General features: G+C 45.4%; 2 protein-coding genes and 1 long non-coding RNA gene across 9 annotated transcripts in view; 2 read left to right on the forward strand and 1 right to left on the reverse strand.

The window, feature by feature from the left end:
* Positions 1-16,846, forward strand: part of PCNT (pericentrin) — a 152,877-nt gene extending 136,031 nt beyond the window's left edge. For all 7 annotated transcript variants that reach the window (XM_058296382.2, XM_058296386.2, XM_058296381.2 and 4 more), the window contains 6 exons: positions 10,062-10,175; positions 10,823-11,055; positions 12,145-12,221; positions 13,849-13,972; positions 15,831-15,958; positions 16,400-16,846. In XM_058296382.2, the coding sequence (XP_058152365.1) occupies positions 10,062-10,175; positions 10,823-11,055; positions 12,145-12,221; positions 13,849-13,972; positions 15,831-15,958; positions 16,400-16,446 (723 nt within the window). In that variant the 3' untranslated portion in view covers positions 16,447-16,846. The remainder of the gene's footprint in view (positions 1-10,061; positions 10,176-10,822; positions 11,056-12,144; positions 12,222-13,848; positions 13,973-15,830; positions 15,959-16,399) is intronic.
* Positions 16,847-16,850: 4 nt separating this feature from the next.
* Positions 16,851-18,083, reverse strand: LOC131278321 (uncharacterized). Its single transcript, XR_009185669.2, has 2 exons — positions 17,954-18,083; positions 16,851-17,009 (listed from the first exon to the last, which is right to left on the reverse strand). It is a non-coding gene; the product is annotated as an uncharacterized lncRNA (long non-coding RNA).
* A 2,288-nt stretch (positions 18,084-20,371) lies between these two features.
* The window catches only part of DIP2A (disco interacting protein 2 homolog A), a 181,332-nt gene continuing 176,664 nt past the window's right edge, over positions 20,372-25,039 (forward strand). Inside the window, 1 exon segment of the mRNA XM_058296388.2 lies at positions 20,372-20,729. Within this exon segment, the coding sequence (XP_058152371.1) occupies positions 20,639-20,729 (91 nt within the window). The 5' untranslated portion in view covers positions 20,372-20,638.

Consider the following 25,039-nt stretch of genomic DNA (forward strand, 5'->3'; position numbering starts at 1 on the left):
CACCTCTCCCTTGTCTGTCTGCTCATTATTTCCACTTGTCTGCTCACTGTGTCGGCTTGCCGTGCCAGCTCATGGCATCTGCGCCCTGCATCAGCTTGGAGAGTCTGCTCGTCTTCTTTAGGAGGACTGGGACCTGAACCCGGGACCTCCTGTGTGGGAGGTGAGCGCCCAAACTGCTTGAGCCTCTTCTGCTTCCCTGGTTTTTTATTTTTTATATTATTTTATTTATTTTATTGAAGTATGTCCATTCATATATGAAGAAACATAAACAATATTCTATGTATGGTAAAACTTGTGAATTTATAAAACTAATATTCATGTCATCATACAGGCTCCCATATATCACCCCACCATTAATTCCTTGCTCTGTTGTGAAACATTAGTTACAAATTATGAAAGAGTATCATCAAAATATTACTACTATCTATAGTTCATGTCTTACATTTGGTGTATTTTCCCCCAGTTCTCCTGATTACTAATATCCTGTGTTAGTATTTGTTATGATTCTTGAGAGAATGTTTTCATATTGTCCTGTTAACCACAGTCCATTATCCACCACTGGATTCCCTGTATTATACAGCCGCATGTTTTGTGCACTCCATTCAAAATGTACACCCAGTGCCCTCATTTTCATTACAGAGTTGTGTTGTCATCACCTCAGTCAACTTTAGAACGTTTTCATGACTCCAAAAGGAAAACTCCCACACTCCCTTATACCTCCCTATTGCTGTCCCTTAGTGTTGAAATAGTATCTTTTTCCATTGCTGTAAAATATTACAGTATACCATTAACTGTCTCCAAACGTTAGTTGTTAATTTTCCCGTGTATCACTTTGTAAAAGAACATTCTTTTATACTATTAACCACAAACCTCATTCACCACCAAAATCACTGTTACATATAGCCTAGATGATTCTCTAATTTCCTTTCAATTGACATTTACATCCACTGACTACCATCTTCAGCCACAATCTCATTTATAAATCAGCAGTGTTAGTTATACTCACCAATTTGTTACCATCAACTCTATTCATTGCCACAATTTTACAATAAACCTTATTAAAAATTCTACATACATTAAGCATCAGCTCCCATTCTCAACCCACATTCTATTTCCTATTAACTTATTCTCTAGAGTTAACCTCTGTGAGTTTACCCATTGCATTTAGCTTATATTAGTGAAAGCATACAGTATTTGACCTTTTGTGTCTGACTTATTTCACTGAACATGTCCTCAAGTTTCATCCATGTTGTCATGTGTATCCTGATTTCATTTCTTCATACAGCTATGTAGTACTCCATTGTATGCAGAACAGAAATATATCACATTTTCCTTAGCCATTCATTGATTAATGGATACTTGGGCTTGTTCCATATTTTAGCAATTGTGAATAATGCTGCTTTGAGCAATGGTGTGCAAATAGCAGGTTATGTCCTTGCTTTTAGTTCTTCTGAATAAATTTCTAGTAACGGGATTGCAGGATCATACTGGCAGATCTCTACTCAGCTTCTTGAGGTACTGCCAACCTGTCTTCCACAGAGGCTGCACCATTCTACACTCCCACCTAAGGTGGACAGGTATTCTTATTTCTCAATATCCTCTCCAGCACTTGTACTTTCTGTTTTTTTCATGATGGTCATTCTGTGAAGTGTGACATGGTATCTCATTGAGGTTTTTATCTCCATTTCCCTAATAGATAGTGGTATTGAGCATCTTTTCATGTGTGTTTTAGCCATTTGTATTTTCTCTTTGGAGAAATGTCTATTCAAGTCTTTTGCCCAGTTTTTAATTGGATTGCTTGTCTTTTTTATTGAGTTGTATATAACATAGAGATCAAACCTTTGTTAGATATGTGGCTTCCAAATATTTTCTCCCATTGAATAGGCTGCCTTTTTACTTTCTTGACAAAGTCTTTTGAAGAATCAAAAGTGTTTAATTTTATGGAGGGTCCCATTGATGTGTTTTTTTCTTTCGTTATTCACACTTTGGGTGTAAGGTCCAAGAAGCAACCACCTGCCACAAGATCTTAAAGATGTTTCCCTATATTTTCCTCCAGGAGTTTTATGGTTCTACAGTTTATATTTAGAACCTTGATTCACTCCGAGTTAATTTTTGTATAAGCTGTGAGAAATGCGTCCTTGTTCCTTCCTTGGGCTGTGGATATCTAGTTCACCCAGCATCATTTGTTGAGTAGACTGTTCTGGCCTGCTGGGTGGGCTCGACGGCCTTGTAAAAAACCAGTAGACGTGAGAGTCTGTTTCTGTGTTCTTGATTCAGTTCCACTGGTCAGTCTGTCTTTATCTCTGTGCTAGTACCATGCTGCTTTTACCACTGTCATTAAGTAATATGCTGTATACTCAGGAAGTGAGAGTCCTCCAACTGGGTTTGTTTTAAAGAAAATTTTGGCTATTCAGGGTCTCTTAGCCTTCCAAATAAATTTGGTAATTAATTGTTTTTTCCATTTCTGTTTTAAAAAGGCAGTTGGAAGTTTCATTGGGATTGCATTGAATTTGTAAATCAATTTGAGTAGAATTGACAGCTTAATGATATTTAGTCTTCAATCCATCTTCCATTTGTTTAGGTCATCTTTGGTTTCTTCTAACAATGTTTTGTAGTCTTCTGAATACAGGCTTTTTATGTACTTGGTTGAGTTTATTCCTGAATATTGATTCTTTTGGTCACTATTATAAATGGAATTTTTTTTTCTGATTTCCTCCTCAGATTGCTCATCAATAGTGTATACAAATGCTACTGATTTTTGCATATTAATCTTGTACCATTCCATTTTGCCGAACTTGTTTATTAGTTCTCATAGCTTTGTTGTGCATTTTCTAGGTATAGGATCATAACATCAGCAAATAGCAGAAGTTATACTTCTTCCTTTTATTTCTTTTTCTTTCCTAATTGCTGTAGCTAGAATAACAGTGGTGATGATGGGCATCCTTGTATTGTTGCCTGTCTCAGCAGAAACACTTTCATTCTTTCACCACTGAGTACAATGTTAGCTGTGGGTTTTTCATGTAAGTACTTCAACAGGTTGAGAAAGTCTCTTTCTATTCCTACCTTTCAGTTTTTCTCAAGAAAGGATGCTGTATTTTGTAAAATGCATTTTCTGCATCAAGTGAAATAATCATGTGATATTTCTTCTTCAATTTATAAATGTCATGTATTATACTGATTGATTTTCTTGTGTTGAACTACCCTTGCATACCTGGGATAAAACTCACTTCATTGTTTCTCTGAGGAACTGTATAAAAAGACAGCTTCCCACCAAATGGAGAGGAATACATCAGATCAAAGAATGACTCAGACAAGTCCAGTTTGGCGGGTAAATGAGTATTATTAATGGGCTTATTTAGGGTCCTTGTCCTTGGTTATAGGAGAGAAGAGTTAGAGCTTGATGAGGTAGTGGATGTGGCTCAAGTGGTTGGATGCCTGTACTGGATTTGGTTCCTGGTGCCTCCTAAAGAAAAAACAAAAAAACAAGCAAAAGAAATGAAAAAACCAACTCAGGGGAGCTGATGTGGCTCAGTGGTTGAGCATCGGCTTCCCACATACGAGGTCCCAGGTTCATTCCTTGGCCCCCAGCACGTCAAAAAAGAAAGTAAGTAAGTAAGTAAATAAGTAAATAAATAAATAAATCTATCATCTGTGCCTCCTGAGTAGATGGTGGCTCTTTTATTGTGGTTGCTACATGCAAGTGAGGCATAAGCATAATTCTGAAAGAATACAGTACTTTACTGAAGATGAAAGGTACATGTTTAATTATGTTTATCAAGGAATGCATGGGTGCACATGACTTCTATAGAATTCTTCCTTGATTACCTTCAGCGAAGCAGATGTTTGTATTGTTCATGCAATAAGGGAAAGGCCAGAGAGCTACAGTTTTACTGACTTATTCTCATGCCTTTGTTTCCTACAGCATGTCTTATAACTACCTGAATCTAGCTTACAATTTAAGGAAAGGATAGTAAAATTTGGGGGATGTATTGCTACAAATTGTGGTGTATAGTTCTTTTAACATGCTTTTCGATTTGATTAGCAAGTATAGGACTTCTGCATCCACATTCATTAGAGAAATTGGTCTGCCATTTTCTTTTTTCCTAGTATCTTTATCTGGCTTTGGTATTAGGGTGATGTTGGCGTCATAGAATGAGTCTGGTAGCATTCCCTCCTATTCAGTTTTTTGGAAGAGTTTGAGCAAAATTAGTTTTAAATCTTCTTTGAATGATGGGTAGAATTCATCTATGAAGACATCTGGTCCTGGGCTCTTCAGTTTGGGGAGGTTTTTGTTGACTGTTCCAGTCGCTTTACTTGGCATTGGTTTGTTGACATCTATTTATTTCTTCTAGGGTCAGTGTAGGGTTTTTGTATGTTTCTAGGGATTTGTCCATCTCATCTCCGTTGTCTGGTTTGGTGATGTATAGTTTCGTAGTATCTTATCTCTTTTATCTCTGCGAGGTCAGTAGTAATGTCCCCGTCTCATTTCTGATTTTATTTGCAGCTTCTCTCTTTTTTCCTTTGTCATTTTAGTTAAGAGTTAGTTGATTTTCTTGCTCTCGAAGAACCAACTTTGTGTTTTGTTGATTCACCCTTGTTTTTGTTTTTCTCTCCATTTATTTCTGCTCTAGTTTTTGTTATTTCTTTCCTCTGCTTGGTTGGGGATTAGTTGCTGTTCTTTTTCTTGTTGCAGTTAGATCTTCAATTTTAGCTCCTCTTTTTAATGTAAGCATTGAGAGAGAAAAATTTCCCTCTCAGCACTGCCTGCACTGCATCCCTTAGGTTTTGATATATTGTGTTCTCATTTTCATTCATTTTGAGATATTTACTGATATTCTCTTGCAATTTTCTTCTTTGGCCCACTGATTATTTAAGAGTGTTTCATCTCCATATATTTGTGAAGGTTCCCTTTTTCCTCTCTTATTGCATTCCAGCTTCATTCCATTATGATCAAAGTGTTTTGTATTATTTCATTCTTTTTACATTTATTGAGACCTGTCTTGTGACCCAGCGTATGGTCTATCCTGGAGATGATTCATGTAAACTTGAAATAATGTATATCCTGCTGTTTTGAGGTGTAATGCTCTATACATGTCTGTTAGGTTTAATTCATTTATCATATTATCTAAGCTCTCGTTTCCTAATTTATCCTCTGTCCAGATGTTGTATCCCATGCTGAGAGTGCTACATTGAAGTCTCCAACTTTTTTTGTAGCGGTCTCTATTTCTCCATTTATGCCAGTGTGTGCCTCGTATATCTCAGGGACCCTGGTTAGGTGTGAAAATATTATGGTGATTTCTTCTTCCTGAATTGCCCCTTTTATTAATATATCATGACCTTCTTCATTTTTTATAATAGTTTTGCATTGAAAATCTAATTTGTATGATATTAGAATCGCTACTTCAGATATTTTTGATTACTGTTTGCATGGAATATCTTTTTCCAGCCTTCTACTTTCTACCTGGTTGTGTTCTGATGTCTGAGGTGAGTCTCTTGTAGACAGCATATAGATGGCTTATAATTTTATTCAAAAATTAAAAAAAAATTTTTTATTTCCTGCCCCCCTCCTCCCCCCAAGATAGCTCCCTTGTCTGTTCATCATCTTTAGGAGGCACTGGGAACTGAAGCCAGGACCTCCCGTGTGAGGTGAGTGCCCAACTGCTTGAGCCACTTCTGTTCCCTGCTGGTTTTGTCATCTGCTGTTTGCGGCATTTGCTGGCTGTGTCGTCTGCTGGGTTGCAGTGTTTGTGTTACTGCTTGTTGCAGTGTCTGCTTGTTGCGCTGTCTGCAGTTGTCTGCTAATTATGGCATCTACTCTTCTTTAGGAGGTACCAGGAACTGGACCCAGACCTCCCATGTTGTAGGCGGGTGCCCAACTGCTTGAGCCACATCCGTTTCGCTCTTGTGTTTTTAATCTCATCCATTGTGTCTTTCATTCCCATAAGCTCTGTTACTTTTCAGGCTTTCAGATTGTTCTTTATGTATCCTCAGTGTCGTCTTAATACCTTTTACCTCTTTAGTCATGTTTTCCTTCAACTCCTTGAATGGATTTTGGAGATTTCTGTGATTATCATTGACCAATTCTCTTAAATCCTGTGTCTCATCAGGATTTTTGGTTTATTCCTTTGGCTGGGCCATATCTTCCTGTTTCTTAATATGGCTTGTATTTTTTTGCTAATGTCCAAGCAACTGAATATGAGTCAATTGGGTGAATTTACCCTGATGGTCAATTTCTTTCTCTTGCCCAGTGGTTTTGTTTCATGGCTCTCTTTGATTTTGGATCAACTTATTCTTATTCTTTAAAATTGCTTGCTTAAGTTACCGGAATAGGGCCAGGGACTCCCTAATGGGGCGCAGATCTGCTCCGAGGACTTTGGGACAGGAGGCACATAAACGTGGGTTTTCTCCTTGTAGTTCCCAGGCTGTCCAGCAGAAGGCGCTCACTGGTGCACCTTTCCACAGAGGCATCTCCTTTCAATCTCCACTTGTCAGCGATTCTGGTCTGGCCAGAGCTGAGATTCAGAGCTGGCTTTGCTGGCCAAATTCACTGAAGAGAAACCACTCACCACACCCTACTTCTCCCCAGAGAGGACATCTGTTCCCTCTCGTTAGGCTGTGTAGTGAGCCACAGGTTTAACCCAGGCTCTGTGCCTTGACGGTGGGGTGGGTGCCCTTCCATTTCGCAACTCACTGTTTCTGTTTTGGCTTCTTTGACTCTCTGCCCCTCGCCCTCCTGGAGGACGCGCAGAACTCTCCTAGTCTGCACAGGCCCAAAACATCCCTCGGACAGCTTTTTGCCCTTCTTCCATTGGGTTTTTTTTTTTTTTTTGGTAGGATAGACATTTTTTTTTTAATTAAAATTATTTATTTTTACAAATTACATTAAAAAAATACGAGGTCCCAATCAACCCCACCGCCCCCACCCCCCGCTCCCCCCACAGCAACACTCTCTCCCATCATCGTGAGACATCCATTGCACGCAGTAAGTACATCTCTGAACATCACTGCACCCCGTAGTCAATGGTCCACATCATAGCCCACACTCTCCCACATTCCATCCAGTGGGCCCTGGGGGGATCGACAATGTCCTGTAATTGTCCGTGAAGCACCACCCAGGACAATTCCACGTCCCGAAAACGCCTCCACATCTCATCTCTTCCTCCCATTCCCCGCACCCAGCAGCCACCATGGCCACCCTTCCCACACCCATGCCACATTTTCTCTGTGGACATTGGATTGGTTGCGTCCATTGCACATCTATGTCAAGTGGGGGCTTAGATTCCACATGGATACTGGATGCACTCCTCCTGCTTTCAGTTGTAGACACTCTAGGCTCCATGGTGTGGTGGTTGACCTTCTTCAACTCCATGTTAGCTGAGTGGGATAAGTCCAATGAATCAAAATGTAGGAGCTGAAGTCTGTTGAGGCTCTGGGCCTGGGTGTCTTATTATCAGTCCAGAGATTCAAATCCCCTAAATATATCTTAAACCCCAGCACCAACTACAATTCCAATAAAGTAGCATGCAAGTCTTGTGGGAAGAGATCCCCTCCGAGTCCAATTCCATCATGTAGAAACACCAGCTCCAAAGAAGGGCCATCTGCCATGGCAGTGAACCCCATCTGCCATGACCATAGAACCCGTGGGTCTCTTTATCCCTCAAAAGAACCAATACCTGGGGTTGTATCCATTGGTTTTTTTGAGATAGTTGAGCCCTGCCACTATTCCAATGCCATTTTCCTGCAAGTCTCTTAGAAGGTTTTAAATTACAGGTGTTTTCCCCTTTGATGTAGTTCTATTCAGTGTATTTATTTCTTGGATGAATTTTGGTAATTTGTGATTTTGCAGGAATTGGTTGGATTTATTGTCCATGAAGTTTTTCAGAGTATTCCCTCAGTATACTTTTTACTTCTTTTGATTAGTAGTGATGTCCTATTTTTTTGTAGCTTTTGTCTTTCTTATCGTGGTCAGTCTGGCTAGAATTTTATCAATTTTGAATTTCCCCTCCCCACCCCCACAAGACCCAGCTTTTGGTTTCAATGAAATTCTATAGAATTCTTCTGTTTTAAGTTTTAGTGATAGCTGCTCTTTATTATCTCTTTCATTCTGCTTGCTTTGGGCTTAATTTGCTCTTTTTTTCTAGTTTCTTAAGATGGGAGCTTTGATTATTAGAGACCTTTCTTTTCAAATGTAAGCATTAATGCTATAAATTTCCCTGTAAATATTGCTATAGTTGCATCCCTAAATTTTGCTGTTTTGTATTTTAATTTTTGTTTTTTTTTGAGACTTCCTCCTCTGCCCATGAATTTATTTAATAGAATGCTGTTTAATTTCCACACATTTGGAGATTTCCCATATATCTCTTTGCTCTTTGTGTCTAGCTTAATTCCTTTATTGTCAGATAATGTACTTTGAATAATTTCATTTCCTTTAAATTTAAAAGACTTGTTGACCCAGGATTTGGTCTTTGGTAGATCATGTTCCTGTGCAGTTGAACACAATGTGTATTCTGCTGCTGTTGGCACGGCAAAGTGTTTCTTGAAGGTCCGTTAGACCATTTGGCTGGTGGTGTGACTCAAGTCTCCTCTAGCCATCCTGGATTTCTGTCAGTTGCTGAGAGGAGAAAGGATGCCTCTAAGTACAGTTGTGGACTTGTCCGTTTCTTCTTTGGCTCTGCTTTATCTGCTTTCAAGCTCTGTTGCTGGGTAACGGTGTGGGTCCTGCGTGTTTGTGGAGTTGTGTCCTGGTTTCTCTGGAGTTGGGTTCAACCATGCAGGAAACTCACGACGGACATTCTTTGGTGGGAGAGGTACGCGGCTCCTCGTTTTCCTCCTCAATGAGCTGTCCTAGAGGTTGATGAAAGCCCGTCTGCCTCTCTGGAATTCACACAGAAACCTTTTGAGGGCATTCTTTGTGTTGGTCATCCAGTTAGGCCTGCATGGATGCTGAAGCCTGTGTGTGAAAGTTAACAAAGCCGGGGAAGAAACGTCCTTGTGAATCATGGAGCATGGAGTGTGAGCGACCTGGAGGCGGCCTTTTCCCTTTCTGTGAAACGACTGGCCTTCCTGGGGCGGCTCTGTCCAGGTCTGGTGGGCTGGGTTCAGCAGCACTGGTGCAGCCTCTTCCTCTGGGTCCTGCCGTCAGCGAGGCTGTGCCCGCAGAAGCACCCCGTGTGGCCGGCCCCTGCCTGTCCTCCGCACTGCTCCACTCTTCATGCCAGACTGCCTTTGATTTCTCTCTAACTGCTGGCCGGAGGCTGCTGGACACACGCCCTGGCCTGTACAAGCTCCCTCGGCCTTGTGTGGGGGCAGTTCGAGGGTGGCTGCGTTCCCAGCAGCCCCTGGTTCTCGGTGGCACCTGCTGCCCCGCCCTCTCTCCTCCCTGTGGACTTCTTTCCGCTCGTCTCTGGTGGCGTTCTGAGCGCTCGCTCGTGTCCTTGGGGTCCAGGCCTGTGCTGCGCACGCGTGCTCCACACGGCCTCGGCCTCAGCGGCTCCTGGCTGGGCCCTGCTAGGGTTTCACGAGGGGACAAGAATAGAATTAGATACGTGCATCTGCTTGGGGTGGACATTGCTAGGACCAGAGACTATGAGGGGGTTTCAAAGGCATAAAGCTTTGAATTTGGGTTTTGTTAATAAGAAATGTACCTTTTATGTAATTACACTTAGTTAAGTGGTGTATGATAAGTACTTCCTGAGTGTTAAATGTTTGTGATTAACGATGCCCAGTAGCAGCTTGGCCCACTGGAGGGATGTGAGAGAGGCATACGGGGTGGACACCCCAGCTCTGAGGTGTGTGCCAAGCGTGGCCTCTTGTGGCGACCTGCCTGGAGCCCAGGTCCCTGCATGTGGGAGGCGGGTACCCCAACTTGGCATGCACACCCTGTTCCCACCTCCCTGTGACAGGCTCCATCCTTGAAAGGCCCAGGGGACAGCAGTGGAAGAAACGAAGTGTTTAAACTTGACCTTCTCCCAGGGGTCTTGCTTTCTGCACTTTGTCATTTTTATCACAACTCTTCATATTTTAAGACAACTCCAGCTCATGCAGGCTGTGGCTTGTTACAGAGGTCGGGCAGGTCTGCGTGGAAGCAGGAGAGGATGGCTTTGCAGAGCTCCCCTAGAAATGCAGACCAAGGACTGCCAGCGGCAGGCGAGGAAGCAGCTGCCCACAGTGTCAAGGTAAGGCAGGATTAGAGCAGCTCGAGGTGTGCAGGGTACACAGGGGCATTTCAGATCCTGGGCTTGTCCACTGCAGGCAAAAGCGCTTTGACGGCTGTGACCTCCTCATTTGCTAGGCTGCTTGCCGACACAGGTATCGAGTAGGTGTGAAGACACACTTGCGATATAAAGGAACTGAAAGAGAATAAAGTTCCATTTGAAACTTGGTCTGTTTGTGTACAAATGTGTGTTCCAGTGCTCGTGAGTTAAGGATGGAACATGTAATGCTTTGATTTAGCAGGTACCAGTCTCCACTGCCCGGAAGAAGCACAGAGCAGTGATTCTCTAGTCTGAGGTCTCAGCTGTGGACCTTCTCTCGAGGGAAAAGGATGCAAACTAGGATGTGCATACTAAGCTCTGTGTCCAAGATAAGGGGTTCCATAGCCAGCCCCTGGCCATAGGGCTGGGCCCCGAGTCGGAATGGCATGTAGGTGACCGCGCTCAAGGCAACTTGGCTGCTGGGGCGCCTTGGTGACGCCGTGGAGAGGAGCGGTGCGGTCCTGTATTTTGTCTGATGAACAGTCCGCATGGCAAGGCTGTCTCTGATTTGCTATACAAGATTGTTCAGCAAGATGTCTGTTTCCTATGATTTTTTTTCCCCTTTTTAGATGGAGAAATTGTACCTGCAGTATTTGAGAGCAGAAAGCTTTAGAAAAGCCCTGATTTATCAAAAGAAGTATCTTTTACTGTTGATTGGTGGATTCCAGGATTCTGAACAAGAAACACTCTCAATGATTGCTCATTTGGGAGTATTTCCTTCCAAGGCAGATAAGAAAATGAACGCATCTCGACCCTTCACGAAGTTCAGGACTGCCGTGCGGGTGGTCATCGCGATCCTGAGGTAAACACCGGCGTGCTGCCCTGCTCGCCAGGGCCCCGTGTCGTTTATGGAGTGGCACGTTGCTAGCTTTACTCTTTGAAACTCTAGAAATATATTCTCTTTCAAGATTAATGGTATCTGAGACCTTAAAGGAAATATGGATGACACTAAAAAAAACTCATGTTGTGCAAATCTGTCACATTCTAAACCAAAAGATTTGAAGATGTTTTTGTGACAAAAGAACTTCCTGTCCTTTAATGGGGGTCATGCCCAGATCCTGACAAGCTGAGGACGTTTGAAACTGCATTCCCTTTGAGTTTCAGCTGCCTGTGTTGTAGTCAGATGTGTTTTACGCAAGAGGCAGAGCAAGCTGTTGTGCACCCTTTCGCCTCAATGGTCTTGGAGCACTGTCTGGGGCCCGTGCAGGAGCCCAGGCTGCAGTGCTGGAGGGCCCTGCTTGCCCTCAGGCCCAGCACTGCTGCCCTGCAGCGGCCCGCCCCGCCCCGCCCACACTGTGCCTTTCAGGGAAGGCATCGTTTACTTTCCTCAGCCATTGTTTGCAGGGGTATCATCTATGGAGCAGGAACACAGCTCCTTAGTGTAACTGGAAAATTTTGATTCTGAATTCAAAATTAACAATGATGAAAGTTCATTTCATTTTTAGCAGCTCTGCTCCAAAATGCCGTTGGAGACACACTCCAGCATTTGTCTGGAGGAACAGGGGAGAAAGAACTGCGTGGAAGCCTGCCCCTGGCATGGGCTGCGCTCTGGCCCGGTCCAGTGTGCTCGGCAGGAGCAGACTCTGCAGGGCGTACCGGGCTGGCAGGGGCGGTGCCTGCTGGAGCGCTGTGCTCTCGGCCATCTCCAGTCGCACAGTGCTCCCTCTTTTCCCCACCGGGTTGTCCTGGCCATGGACTCCAGCCACCTACCTGCTCAACCCCCTGTCCACCTAACTAACCTCAGAGACCTGGTGGAGTTGCCATCCCTGGGGGCTGCGAGCAGAGACTGACAGGGAGGGAGCCCAGTCCAGCACGTAGCATCATCATTCCTTTCATTCCTGTCTTGCTTTACTTTCATATGTGTTCTTTCTCTTTTTTTTTTTTCTCCTAGATTACGTTTTTTGGTTAAGAAATGGCAAGAAGTAGATCGCAAAGGAACCCTAATGCAAGGCAGAGCACTCCACCCAGGTGGGACCTCAGTTCACATCTGTGCTTTCATACATTCCCTTATTGATTGCAGCATTTTTATCACCATCATGCCAGTGGGAATGCAAAAAAGCAGTATAAGAAAACTTATAAATTCAGTCAGTGATGTTGTATTAGTCAGGGTTCTCTAGGAAAACAACTGACAGAGATATCTGTAAATAGTGTGAGATTTTATAAAACTGTCTCACGACCATGGGGATGCACGAGTCCAAATTCCACAAGGCAGGCTGCAAACCTTGTTGAATTCGCAGGAGAGGCTGGCTGTTGGAAGTAGAGGTGGGTATCCTCCCTGAATGCTGAGATCACTTCTCCTTTTAAGGTCTTCAGCTGACTGGATGAGCCATCACTCAATGCTGACAGCAGTCTCTTCAGTTGATTGTAGATGTAACCAGCCATAGATGCAATCAACTCACTGACAATTAGGGGCCATAAAATGACCTCTTATTACAATTGGCCGAGTGCTTGCTTAACCAGAAAACTGAGCGCCGTTACCTGGCCAAGCTGACACATGAGCCTGACCATCACAGAGAGCACAAAAGATTTTTTTAAAGACAAAAAGGCAATGGTTTAGTTTACAGTTCATGTTAATAAAAATGATCAGATGAGTATATGAGCAAGTGAGAAATACAGAAATGCTAAATATATGTACTTTTTAATAATGAATAAAATGGCCTTTTTTATTCTCCAAAATCAAGTGACGTTCTACTTCATATTCTAAAAGCGCTTCTTTTTAGAGAATCACTGCTTAGTTTTCTCTAATCAAATCCTATCCACCCTGTAGAGTGTTCTTCTCCATGTTGACACTTGTCCAGCGGCCACGGTGTTGTCCATTGCCAGGAGGGCTGGGGAGCTGGCTGCGTACCAGTTGCAGGGTGCACCCAAGGGCACAGTAGACCCTCAGTCACATTCAGTCTCTTCCCCCAGAGCCCTGATGGACCGAGTGCCTGAGGTGGATGGTGGGCAGGGACACCTGTGGGCTCTGCGGGAGCTGGGACGCCGCAGGTAGCTCCTTCCCCACAGGGCAGGAGGCACTTGGACAGTGATGAGCTGATGGAAGGTGGGGCGCTGTGCTGGGCCATTGCCACCAGCAGAGAGGAGCCAGCAGCTTGCCGCTGCAGGAGGGTGCCAGTGCGGCGGCCGCAGAGCCACTGCCACTGCCCTGGGACTGGGCTTTCTGACAGCCTCCTGTCAGTTTTATTTTCACATTTTGCTAGCTATTTCAGGAAGGTCTGCCCCCTCTTTCCAAGGCCCATGCCCGGTAGTCTTCAAGGCTTCTGCCCGCCCTCCTAAGTGATGAGCTGGGCAGACGCAGAGCCTGGACCAGTCCTGCTCCATCCTGGGTTCCAAGGGCTTCCCAGAGCCAAGCTGCCCACATGGCGTCGGGGTCAGGGTCAGCCTCACAGGAGTAAGATATACGTGGTTACAGCTTGCGGTTTCTTCCACACTCTTAGGTATAACTTTTGTAATTTGGATGCTTATAGGTGTTTTGAAATTGCCATGCAGTCTCTTAAAGACTTGTCCATTTCATATTTTGATATACATGCTTTCCTACTAAAATGGATTCATTTCTTCTCCTAATTCATTTACCGTTAAATAATTCTGGGGGAAGGAGCACCAGGGCCACGACGGCATCATTCTCCAGTCAAGACAAGAGAGTCTCCTCCGACCCGGGACACTTACGCCAGCCTCTCCAGGGACCCTGTGGCAACGGCATCGGCACGCAGGAAGGAAAGGTCAGTCGTAGGCACCAACAGATTGTTATTTCATTATAGGAGCTAGACGAGACTTGGTCGTGTCCGCTTGTTAAAGCCTACTCGAGAGCAGCCGCCGCTGCATGGAGCTCTCATGGGTGGATTTGTGTGGGTGCCCCCAGCCTGCCTGCCGAGCCCTGGGTGGGGCTGCTTCACAGAAGGACCCCCTCAGGCTCGCGAGGGTCCCCCATGCACAAGGGCCCCCCAGTTCCATGAGCGCCCCCCCAGGCACATGAGGGCCTCCAGCACTCTCAAGCCTTGCTTGGTTGCTTCATCTCATTTTGTGGAAATTTTTTGTGTGCATGTGTGTATCTTCATTTTGATGTCTCAGTAGGTAAATGAGGCAGTAAAGTAGCAATGTAAAGTCATAAGTTTTTTATAAAAAAATTAATTTGCAATAAAAATGAATTGGATTTGTGGTTATTCGGCATTGTAGGCTATAATTCTGAATAAACATTACTCTTAAGCAAGGCTTCCCTGATACCTGTGTGGTTTGTAATCCGTGAGTATATGCAGTCACGTTGTGCCGAGGCCTCCCTGTGGGGAAGTGAAGTCAGGAGGGGCGGACCCAACCCCTGAGTTACCACCACCATTCACACCTCGTGTCCACGCACCACCAAGTTCTCCGCCCCAAATGGGGTTTCTTTTTCCATTTTCTCAGACCTACATACAGAATTCTATTTGAATGCTAGAATAAACTCTAGATTGAGTCACTTAATTTTTTTAACTATGACTTTTCCAGTATTTGGAACATACCTTCAAGCATAAGGATTCTACTTGTCTCTGTTGATATCTGTATGTACACATGTTAAGAGATGTGTCTGTTAATTTCCTATGTGCTTTCCCAGCATTATAAAAATGAGTATGCACTACTCTTAACAGCAAAGCGGACTGTTCAAACACATCATTAAAATAGCAGTGGGTGGAACATTGTGTCTGCCTTTCACCCCTTGACTGCTGTTGACAACCGTGTCTCAGCATGCGCTGTGTTCATGACTTCTGGGTACCGCTGTCTGCACTGGGGACACACACACACACACACACACGTACGTTAGCAGTGCCGTTGTGCCAATGGCGGCTCAGAAGAGGTTACTGATTTGACAGAGTGACAGAACTTGTGTTCATCTTTGAGCATACTCCTTTTTCCAGGTTGTACATCTGACTTTTGAAGCTTCGGCTAGTGACCTCACATCTGCACATGGACTACCTCAGGGAGATGGATTCTCAAAGTTTTGGCATTGGCCAGGGGGCCTGGAAGCCTGCGTCTGCTAGAGGGGCAGGGATGTGTCCATCTGGGACTGTGGTGGCCCCTGTAATATATACGGAAGGAATAAATGATGGCTGAGGCCCTCTTTGTGTAATGCAGTGCAAGGATAAGCCCTGGTCTCTACCTGGATGGTGGAGGTGCTTGCTAGGCCCAGCTGAAGAGCAGGAGGAGGGCAGCGGAGGCAGGAACTGCACGGCAGCGGCTTTTCCCCATGTGAGAGTGTTTAGGAAGATCAAGGAAAGCCTGGGTAGCTGCTCCACTCTTCAGGGTGCTGCTGAATAATCCACTTTGGATACTAGACACATGTGAAGATTTAGTGAGAAAGATGGTCATATTACTTTTACTCATTTCTAACCTTTACAGTTGTTGGTTTTAAAAGCACTATATAGTACTTCTTTGAAAGGCTTGACAGTATTTTTCTCGTGAGGTAAAGAGAGAGAGTGAGGGAAGGAAGCACACCCCTGTCCCAGCACTGGTAGCCAGGACCCAGCACCACCCCTCGCCGGCACTCTTGATCAGCTCTCGCACCAGCTTCTCTCTCGAACTCAACTCTGTTTGTTTGTTTGTTCGAAGATCTAACCCATCCCCACATTCAAGATCAGAAAGGTCCTTGAATGCTTCTCAAGATCCAGAACACTCCTTAACGGAATATATTCACCATTTAGAAATGATCCAGCAAAGACTAGGAGGGATACCACCAGGTAATGAGTCCTTCTCTAATGATTTTTTTTTTTAAATTAAACTGTACCCTAAAAATGTAAAATAATGTAGAAAAGACTTCTATTTTTCCAATGTTTATTAGTTTTAATCTTAATTGCATTAGAAGATGATAAATGAAGAAACCCTCAGAAATGTGTAAATAAATATTAGTCGTAAGTGTGGTTTTTCATGACTTAATTACTATTTGGGTCTCTTTGTTCTTTCTCTTAGACAGATAGGGAACCCAGATTGTTTTGCTCAGGATATAATGAGGCCTGTGTTTCGTAACCATCATAATTTGATTCAGTATATTGCAGTTGTAAATTATATTTTTGCCGAAATTAAGATGAATGTGGTAGTGGTATTTAGAAATGGTGAAATTCTTTTTAAAAGACATATGAAGCCTTCTAATAAATGGCTGTGTGATTTTTATTTATACTTAGATTCCTCTTCAAAAATTCCTGCCACCAGAAGATTAAACAATGAATAAAATCCTTGTGAATCTTACCTGTGACAATTCTATTTGAAGAAAAGATTTTTTTTCTTTTCCAAAGAAAGTATGGTGTGTAGCCTGAAATCCTCACGTGTCCAGGTCGCCAGCCCTGGAGTGCCATTAATTGTGTTCTCATCTTTATGCATCCCTACAAAACCAAATGGAGCGTCTGTGCTGGTTTCATATGTCCTAATCCCTTACCTTCATGAGGTACTGTGTGCAGGTGGTGCACAGGAGCAGGAGCATGCCTGCCTGCCTGCCTCCAGGAAGGGTAAGCGGATGATGGCTTCCTCTTGCTTCTTTTCCTAAAGTGTACAGTTTGAAACTTGGTTTAGACAAGGGAAAAAAAAAAAAAAAAAAAGAATAAAATTAAAGTACTGTTTTATTTGTGAATGCATGGACCTTGTCTTATTTTTTGTTTTTTTCCAGTTTTCATTTATCACCGGCCTTTCCACCATTCATTAGGCGAGCTACTTCTGGGTGGTGGAGTCCATCTCAGATCAAGGAGCTCCATAGCATCAAGCCTACTGCCATACTTCTTTTGCTATAAGAACGGTCTTCTGGTCAGAAGCAACGAGAAAGAAAGCATTTACCAAATTAGGAGCCACCGGCCATGTACCTGAGGCTGTGCTCTTCTGCTCTAACAGATACACCACATCTGGGTGAGAGGCTGCTCTCAGGGCTACCACTTAGTTGCATTTGTGGTAGTGTACCGTCAGCCTCCAGGATCCTTGTAATTTCTGTAGAAGCCGTGCTGGTGTATTAAACACAGTATGCTGGGGGTCTCTCAGCATCCTTTAGCTCCTTAAGGGAGGTTCTCGTCCCTGCATTCCCACCTCCAGTTGTGACACTGCTGTGTACTGTCTTGGTGGGGTTGCGGTGGGGGGGCAGTTTCAGAGGTTTTCATTTGACTTGCCCATTGTGATAGCTTTAACCCCTTAGGCCATGGACCTACATGAGTGTTGTGCTGACCGCCAAGTATGTCAGTACCAAGTGCGCACTTGGAGACTGGGGATATGACCACCAAGCAGGCTAATATGCCAGGGACCCACTGTAAGCTGGACCTTAAATTTCCTGGCCACCATATATTCATCCAATCTAACAGGGCACCATGGTGATGCTTCAGGGTGTTGGATATCAAAGTCAGTTCGGGCCCTGTGTCTACCAGTCTTCAAAGTGCTTTCCTTATCAATTATCTGTCCCCATGCATAGCTATCCAAAGAAAGGGCTGTCAGACCCTGTGGAAAAGGACTCAGGCATTCATATCTGTGTCTCCTTGTTGCATGCTGCAGGGTCCTTCCTATTGGTATTTGGCCATCTCCGTAGCCAACAGGTTCCTTCTCTGAAATCTGGCTCATTTCTAGAAACTGGGTGTGGGATCCTTATTTTAGTAGGGCAAAACCACCTTGATTTTTCCTAGTCATCTGTCCTTGATTCTTTTTCTGCTAGTAGAACCTAAGCCGAACCCTTCTTAGCTGCCCTTAGGATGACATGTTTTACTTACCTTTTCTATAACTCTGTGGTCAGGCCCTCTTAGCAGCTCCTCAGGCCTTGCTGGTCATGATCATTATGACCCTGACCTGTGTGAGTCAAGTGCCGCCTCCTGGTCTCATTTCAGGGTTTAGAGATCATCCCCATTGCTATCGCTCGGCCAGGTTCAGGAACAGCACCCTGCTGTCAGCTCCGGCCTAGAGGTGAGCTACCACAGAACATTTTAGTACAATTGGTGCCCCTTTCACCAGCCTATTTCTTCACCTTCGCCAGTGCCTTCATATGGAATATAATCACCTGGCAGGTATTCCATTAGGGTATAGTATCTGCATTTCAGAATGCCCTAAACCCTGAGCTGTTTAATCTTTTCCTCCACTGTACCACAGCAGTTCTGGCATTTTAACTTGGCTCATCATGGGCCATTGTTTTTTCCATGTGTGGTGTTCTTCATACACCTATAAATTCTGATACTTTTTCCTTCAGAGAATGGAGTCTTTAATTCCTCTTCCCTTATGTGGGCAACATTTAGTGACTCATTTCTAATAGGAAGTGGCAAAAGTGATGCTACATGATTTCTGAGATTCACTCACAAGAAGGGTACAGCTTTTGCCTGGTTCTGTGTCTGTACAACTGCCCCTGGAACCCATCATATTGTGAGGAGGCCCAGGTCACAGGGAGTGGCCACATGTGGGTGTTTTGGTTGATTCCACAGTTTGGCCTTCAGCCGACCTCCAGCACTGAGGTCAGATATGTAACTTAAACCTTCAGGTAATTCCAACTTCTGGCCATCGATCGAGCTGCTTCAACTAAAGCCCAGATGGTAAGTTATCCCTTTTATGCCCTGACCTGCAGTAACCTTGAGATAAATGACTCATTGTTTTAAGGCACCAAATTCTTATTTGTTATGTAGCAATAACTACATAACAAATCATGGTTCTAGGAGTCGATCTTTTTAGCAAGTTTGCACCATGTCCTGGAGTTAAATTTCATATCTTTGATGTCTGCTCACAAATCAATAAGCTCTTCTCTGTCCAATTTTCTATCCCACCTCCCTTGATCAAGCACCCTCACAATCCAGGCCCACACACACTCCCCAGCTCCTGCCAGTACATGCTGGCTGGGTCTTACAGTTCTATTGAGGGGGCAAAGGGCTAGAGTCCCCTGCCTATCTCACCAAGCCATCATGTTTCCAGCTAACGAATGCTAAGTAACCATATTACTATGCCTAGAATCCAGTACGTGGTGCTGTGTAAGCAGCAGACCGGGGCAGGGGGAAGAGTGCTAGCTCAGGACAGTCTTTGATGACAGCTATCCAGATATCACACACGTGTCATCAGTGGTCCAGATTTTCCCGATTGGGGCCCCAAACTTGGTATAACAAACCTGCCTTAGTTGGTTGTTTTATCGTCTTTGTGGGGTCACTCACTCAGGATATTAACTCCTGGGTCTGGCCCTAGTTTTTCCATCCCTCTGAGGGAGAGGAGGGTTTCTTTGTTGTGCAACCAAACAGGCTCCGTGGCTTTCAATCGTCCCTGCCTCTGAGAGTTGCCTCTCGAGAGCATCGGTGGTGCTGAGCAACAGCCTCCAAGCCTGACCACCTTCCTTACCGCTACTGCTTTCGCTGTGGGTCTCCGTTCACTGCCCGTGTGTTTTTCCTTTCACTGGTATAACCCCCCCATTTTACCACTGGTGAAAGTTTAACAGATCACCACTTGGTGCCGGGGTTGTCAGCATTCCACCTGTGGTGAGCGATGCAGCTTTCAAATCTATCACCTGCTTTCTCAGACCCTCTTGGTACCAGCTGTGGCAGGAAGGTTTCTCCTGAGGCAGACCCTGGAACGAGCGTGGGTGGGAGATGTTTCCCTGGTATTAACACGTGTGAGAGCGGCGGGGTTGAAGCAGCAATGGGCGAGGAAGGTGCTGGGGGTGGAGCTCTGCCCCGGGAAGGCGGCCTCAGGCTCTGTGGGCGGTGGGAGCGGGCACATGACCACGTGCTTACACAGCTGGGCGGCCTGAAGGGCAGGGCCCCGGGCCTCCGCGCGGCAGCGGGGTCTCCAGCCCCGCAGGCACCGGCAGGCACGACCGCGCCCGCCGCGCGCACTCCCACCGCACTTACCACGCGCGCGGGCGGCGGCGCCGGCTGGCCGGCGAGGCCGAGCGCCGAGGCGCTGCTGGAAACGGGTGCCGCCGCCGCAGCAGGAACGCAGGGCCGAGCTCGCGCCGCGGCGCCCAGGACGTGGTGGCGCAGGCGCACAGCTCCACCCGAGGGTCGCCGCGGCCCGGGCAGCCTTGCGCCCGCGCCCCCTGCCCGGACGAGGCCCGCGCGGAGCTTGCTGGGAGGGACGCTTGCCTGCCTCTCCCAATGGGAGCCCGGGGCGGCCTCGACGCGTCCGCTGCGCCAATGGGAGCGAGCCCGCGGCGTTGCTGGGCGGGGCCGGGCGGCCCACCCGCGGCCGCCGGTCCGTCCGCGCACGCGCAGCTTCGCCTGCGCCCGGCAGGACCGTCGGGAGCGCCCCACCGCTGCGGACCCGCCCGGGCCGCGCCCTGCCCGCGTTCCCTTCAGCGCCGCGTTCCCTTCAGCGCCGCGTTCCCTTCAGCGCCGCGTTCCCTTCAGCGCCGCGTTCCCTTCAGCGCCGCGCGGGCCGGTGCGGTGTCCCGGCCGAGGGCAGGACGCAGCCGCCGCCCCGCCCGGAGCGCCATGGCCGGCCACGGGTGCGCGCTGGAGGCGGTGCCGCTGCCCGCCGAGGTCCGCGAGAGCCTGGCGGAGCTGGAGCTGGAGCTGTCGGAAGGTGAGGCGGCGGCCCGGCCCGCGGGCCCTTCCTCCTGCGGAGACCCCCGCCTCGCGCCGCCGCGGGGTCGAGTGGGGGCGGCCCCCGCCCTGTCCCGGGTGGCGCGGCGGCAGGTGGGGGCCGCGAGTGCTGGCCCTTTATCCCGCTGCTGGTCGGGCCGCAGGCCCGGGCTCCGGCGGCGAGGGAGCCGCGCCCCCGCCCCGCGCCCCTGCCTCGGCGCGGCCCCGCGCCCCGCGCCGCGTCTCCTGCGTGCGGTGGCGCTGTACCGACCCTGGCTCCTGGGCTTGTGAGGCAGAACACCGTAATGTCTTCAGCGCACTTAACACAGCGAGATTGTGTTAGCCTCCCTTGTGGAAGTTTAAAAATTCTGTCCAATAAATTGTTGTTTGGTTACTTCAGTGCGACCGGCATAATTCGGCTTCAGAGGCGCGCGGTTGCCATCCCCGGTGCGGGGTGAATCGCGCAGGTGCACGTGAGATTTCCCGCGTCTCCGGGGCCTGCGTGCTGGTGACGGCTCGCACTGCAGAGTAAGCTTCCCAGCTGACACCCGAACCAAGAGCTCCCTGCAGCCCGCGAAGGCAGCGTCTAACCATTTCTTAACTCTGTTTTTGAGATTTAAATGCATTTTCAGTTCCAGAATCCAACTTTTCAGTCTTAGCATTCTTTAAGTTTCAGATTAGCATGGTTAACCGGGGTGGAGTAGTGAACTCCTGAAATAGCCATCTAATAAGAAGTCCTGGGAGGTACTAGCTCATTCCGTCCCCACTGTAACCTGAGAGAGGTGCTGATATCTGTTCTACACATAGTTAAACAGCTAATCGCAGTTGGTTTGAATGTAACAGTCAGGTTTTTACTATATACTTTTTTTAAAAATGGAAGTACAATAGGAAATGGGGTGCCTTTGAGAACTCTTGGTGATTGGGTGCTCCTGGGAAGTCTGAAGAACTCACATTAGGAATCGTTCTAGAACTACTGTGCTAGATTTGAAATGGCTCTTCATCCAAAGGAAAGCATAGAGATGCACTGGAGATTTTACACATTTCAGATGTTTTTGCGGCTGGCTCAATTTCTGCTCCAGTGACTCATTATTTTCTCAGCTCATTATTTTGGTTGTAGGTGTGAGTGTTTGGTAAAGTTGATGGTTAAATAAGATTGGGTCCTTTTCTCAAAGAAGTTTCATAATTTGTGTGATTGAATACACAGAGAAACAAGAACTTCAATAAAAAGAGGTGTTTCTTACATATTGAATTCACTTCCATGTGTAAGGAATGTTAGCAGAACCTGGAGAAAGTTGCTTAGGCTTAGGAAGGGAATGTACAAGAGAAGCATTAGGGGAAGAGATGACGGAGTGCAGTTGCGGCCAAGCCGGAGCCTGGCTTCTGTCCAGGTTCCTAGACTGGCCTGACACCTTCCTGTTGGCCAAAGGAGGCCAGTAATTCCTCGGGCACAGTCAGCTGGGCTCTGCGCCCAGGGCTCTTCTGCCCTCTGATGCTGGCTTCTGCAGTTTGTGTTTCGATTGCTGTTGACATGGACCTTCCCTCAGACTTTCCTTGGGAGGATTCTTGGAGTCTTCTCACAGGGGCGGGCACCTGGCAGGTGTCCGTGAGTCTCAGAGAATTGTATAATCTCTGAACTTAGGTTTGCACTGCAGTAAACGAATGTGGACACCAGTCTTTTTTAACATCACAGGGTCTTAGGAAGATTCAGTTGGGTAATGTATGTGGAAGTGCTTTGAAATTGGTAAGCTGTTTTATTTATATAACTAAAGGAAGGTATTACTAATGAAGCATGGTCCTAAGGCAGAGGAAGCTTGAGTTTCATCATCAATTTTATACTTTGATCAGGTAGAGGTAATCAGAAGGGGGACTGTCCTCTGGACCTACCCCCTGCACCACCCTCACCCCCACATCAGGGAGGAGATAAATTTCTAATTCAGAATATGTAGCATCGAAAGGGTGGAGCTGCGTGGAATCCCACTCTCTTAGATTCCCCATTCCGTGAATGTAAACAGAAGAATTCACGTATGTGGCTCCTGAAAGCACTTCAGAATGTCAGTGGATGAGAGTGAAATTAGAAGTATAACCTTGATTTTTTTTTAAGAGGAATTAATTCCCAAACATTTGTGCCTAATTTATTATAACAAATTACCTTTGGCACACCTTGCAGCTGATTGGCTCACCAAGGCAATACATTATCTTGGGACTGTTGCTGCTGAACTATTTTAAAAACGTGGACAATTGCCTGCGTTTTTTTCTTTGTTTTGGTGGCTTGTTGTGCCTTAGAAAGGAAACTCCTACACAATAGGTTCCTTCTGCCCCACTCCTATTTCTTTATTCTGGTTAATAGGTCTTTTCCATAACTCTTAACTTGAGTCTGTTTCTTGGTTTCTGCATTCTGATAATGCAGGCCTCAGCCTGAATGGAGGCAGATGATAAGAGGGAAAAGCTCAATTTGCATATGCAGAGAAAGGGGCTTTCAAAAGTTGCATGTCAGCAAGCATTTGTTGGTGCTCTTTGACTATTTTGTGGTATGTAGAACTGCATGTTCTCGTGTCCAAATTCCATTTACCGGTCAAAGCCCAGCCTGAATGCCCTGATCATTTCTGATGTGACTCCTTGCTCAGAACTCTCACTGCTCTTGTTCCCACTGCTTTTATGACGTACATTTCTTGTCTGTGTATCTGCGTATTTACGTCTCTATCTGTTAATTTCATGATGATCGAGGGCCTGCTGGATGCTAGGTGAGGTTCTGGCTGTCAGAGGTCAGGTTTAGCTCTGTCATTGATTGTAAAATCCTGCACAGTGTTTTGCTGAAAAAAATAATGCATGTGTGCATGGCAGAGAAATGAAACAGTTCAGAGAAAATACAGGAAGATTGAGTCTTCCTCCTGCCCCTGGTGCCTGGTCCCCATTTCTTGTGTTTCCTTCCAGAGATAATCTGTAAGATCGATTCCCAAAGTGGTTCACTGGCCCCTGGTTATCCCTGAGACCTTCCTGGGAGCCTGTGCGGGCAAGACTATTTCATAATAATAGTGAGCTGTCATTTGGCTTTTCACTTGGTGACATTTGCATTAATAGTGCAAAAGGCCAGGATGAGGAAAACAGTTGGCACTTTGGCATGAATTGAAGCTGGGGGACCAAATCATATTAATACTCTTTGTATCCATTTCACATTTTCTGTTTAAAAAAAAAAAAAAGCCACTTTCCCTTAAAAATATCCTTAATTGAGCAGTAAAATTTTTTATTAAATCCCATCGAAATAAGTGATAAAATGGGAAGTATGCATGAAGCACTTAAACCGGATAATGAGGAAAATGAGGTAGTGCTTGTCTTGAAGAAAGGCACTTGTGTGATTATTTGAGTTGCTAGATGAACTAGCTGCTTTTTACTTGAAGGAGTCAATGGCAGACAAACTACAATTACTCAGGCTTGGATATTTGGTAGCTACTTTCTTGAAAATGAGTAAAGGAGAATAGCTGACAGAATTTATGGCCCATGATAACATTTGACCTTCAAGCAAATATTAAAATTTTTAAAAACTTACCTATTACTGTGAGCCTTCTAATACTAAAGACTTTCTGAAGAGATCAGTGGCAATATTAATGAATACGCGTTTTTGATGTTCTCTAGTGATGAAATGTGTTAGCATTTGGAAGATCTGCATAACTCTGTATAGCATTATTTTCCAGATGACCAATATAGCATGTTACAAAATTGTGCATGTGTAAAAAAAACATTCAAAATGTAGAACAATGGATATTAACGTAACATAAAGAGCTTATTGATATGATGTCAGATTCTATATTGCAACCATTCTTTAAGAAACTACAACTTACCTTCTTTTGGTATGGCATCAAAGAAGAATGTCCTCAGTGATCCGAAAAGGCTACAGAAATATTCCTCTTTTCCAACCACATTGCAGGAAACTTCAGCCAAAACCACACATTGCAACAGGTTAAATGCAGAAACCGATGAAGAATCCAGTTGTTATCTTTTAAGCAAGACATTAAAGAGATTTACAAAAATGTGAAACAGTACCTCTCCTCACCAAATGTTTTTATTTTTTGGAAATTAATTATTCTTTATAGAAATATTTATCTTAATGTCTAATAGGTTTATGATAAACACTTTAAGTGAATTAAGTATTTTTAAAGTTTCATGGTTTTAGTTTATAATTTGGTAAATGTGATAGATACAACTCACATAAACAAAAGCTCTTTAGGGCCCTCAATAATTTTTAAGAGTATAAAGTGGTCCTGAGTCCCAAACGTTTGAGAACTCCTGGGCCATGCTTTAGTAGAACTTTTAATG

Source organism: Dasypus novemcinctus, chromosome 4 (genome assembly GCF_030445035.2).
Source record: "Dasypus novemcinctus isolate mDasNov1 chromosome 4, mDasNov1.1.hap2, whole genome shotgun sequence".
Taxonomy (NCBI): domain Eukaryota; kingdom Metazoa; phylum Chordata; class Mammalia; order Cingulata; family Dasypodidae; genus Dasypus; species Dasypus novemcinctus.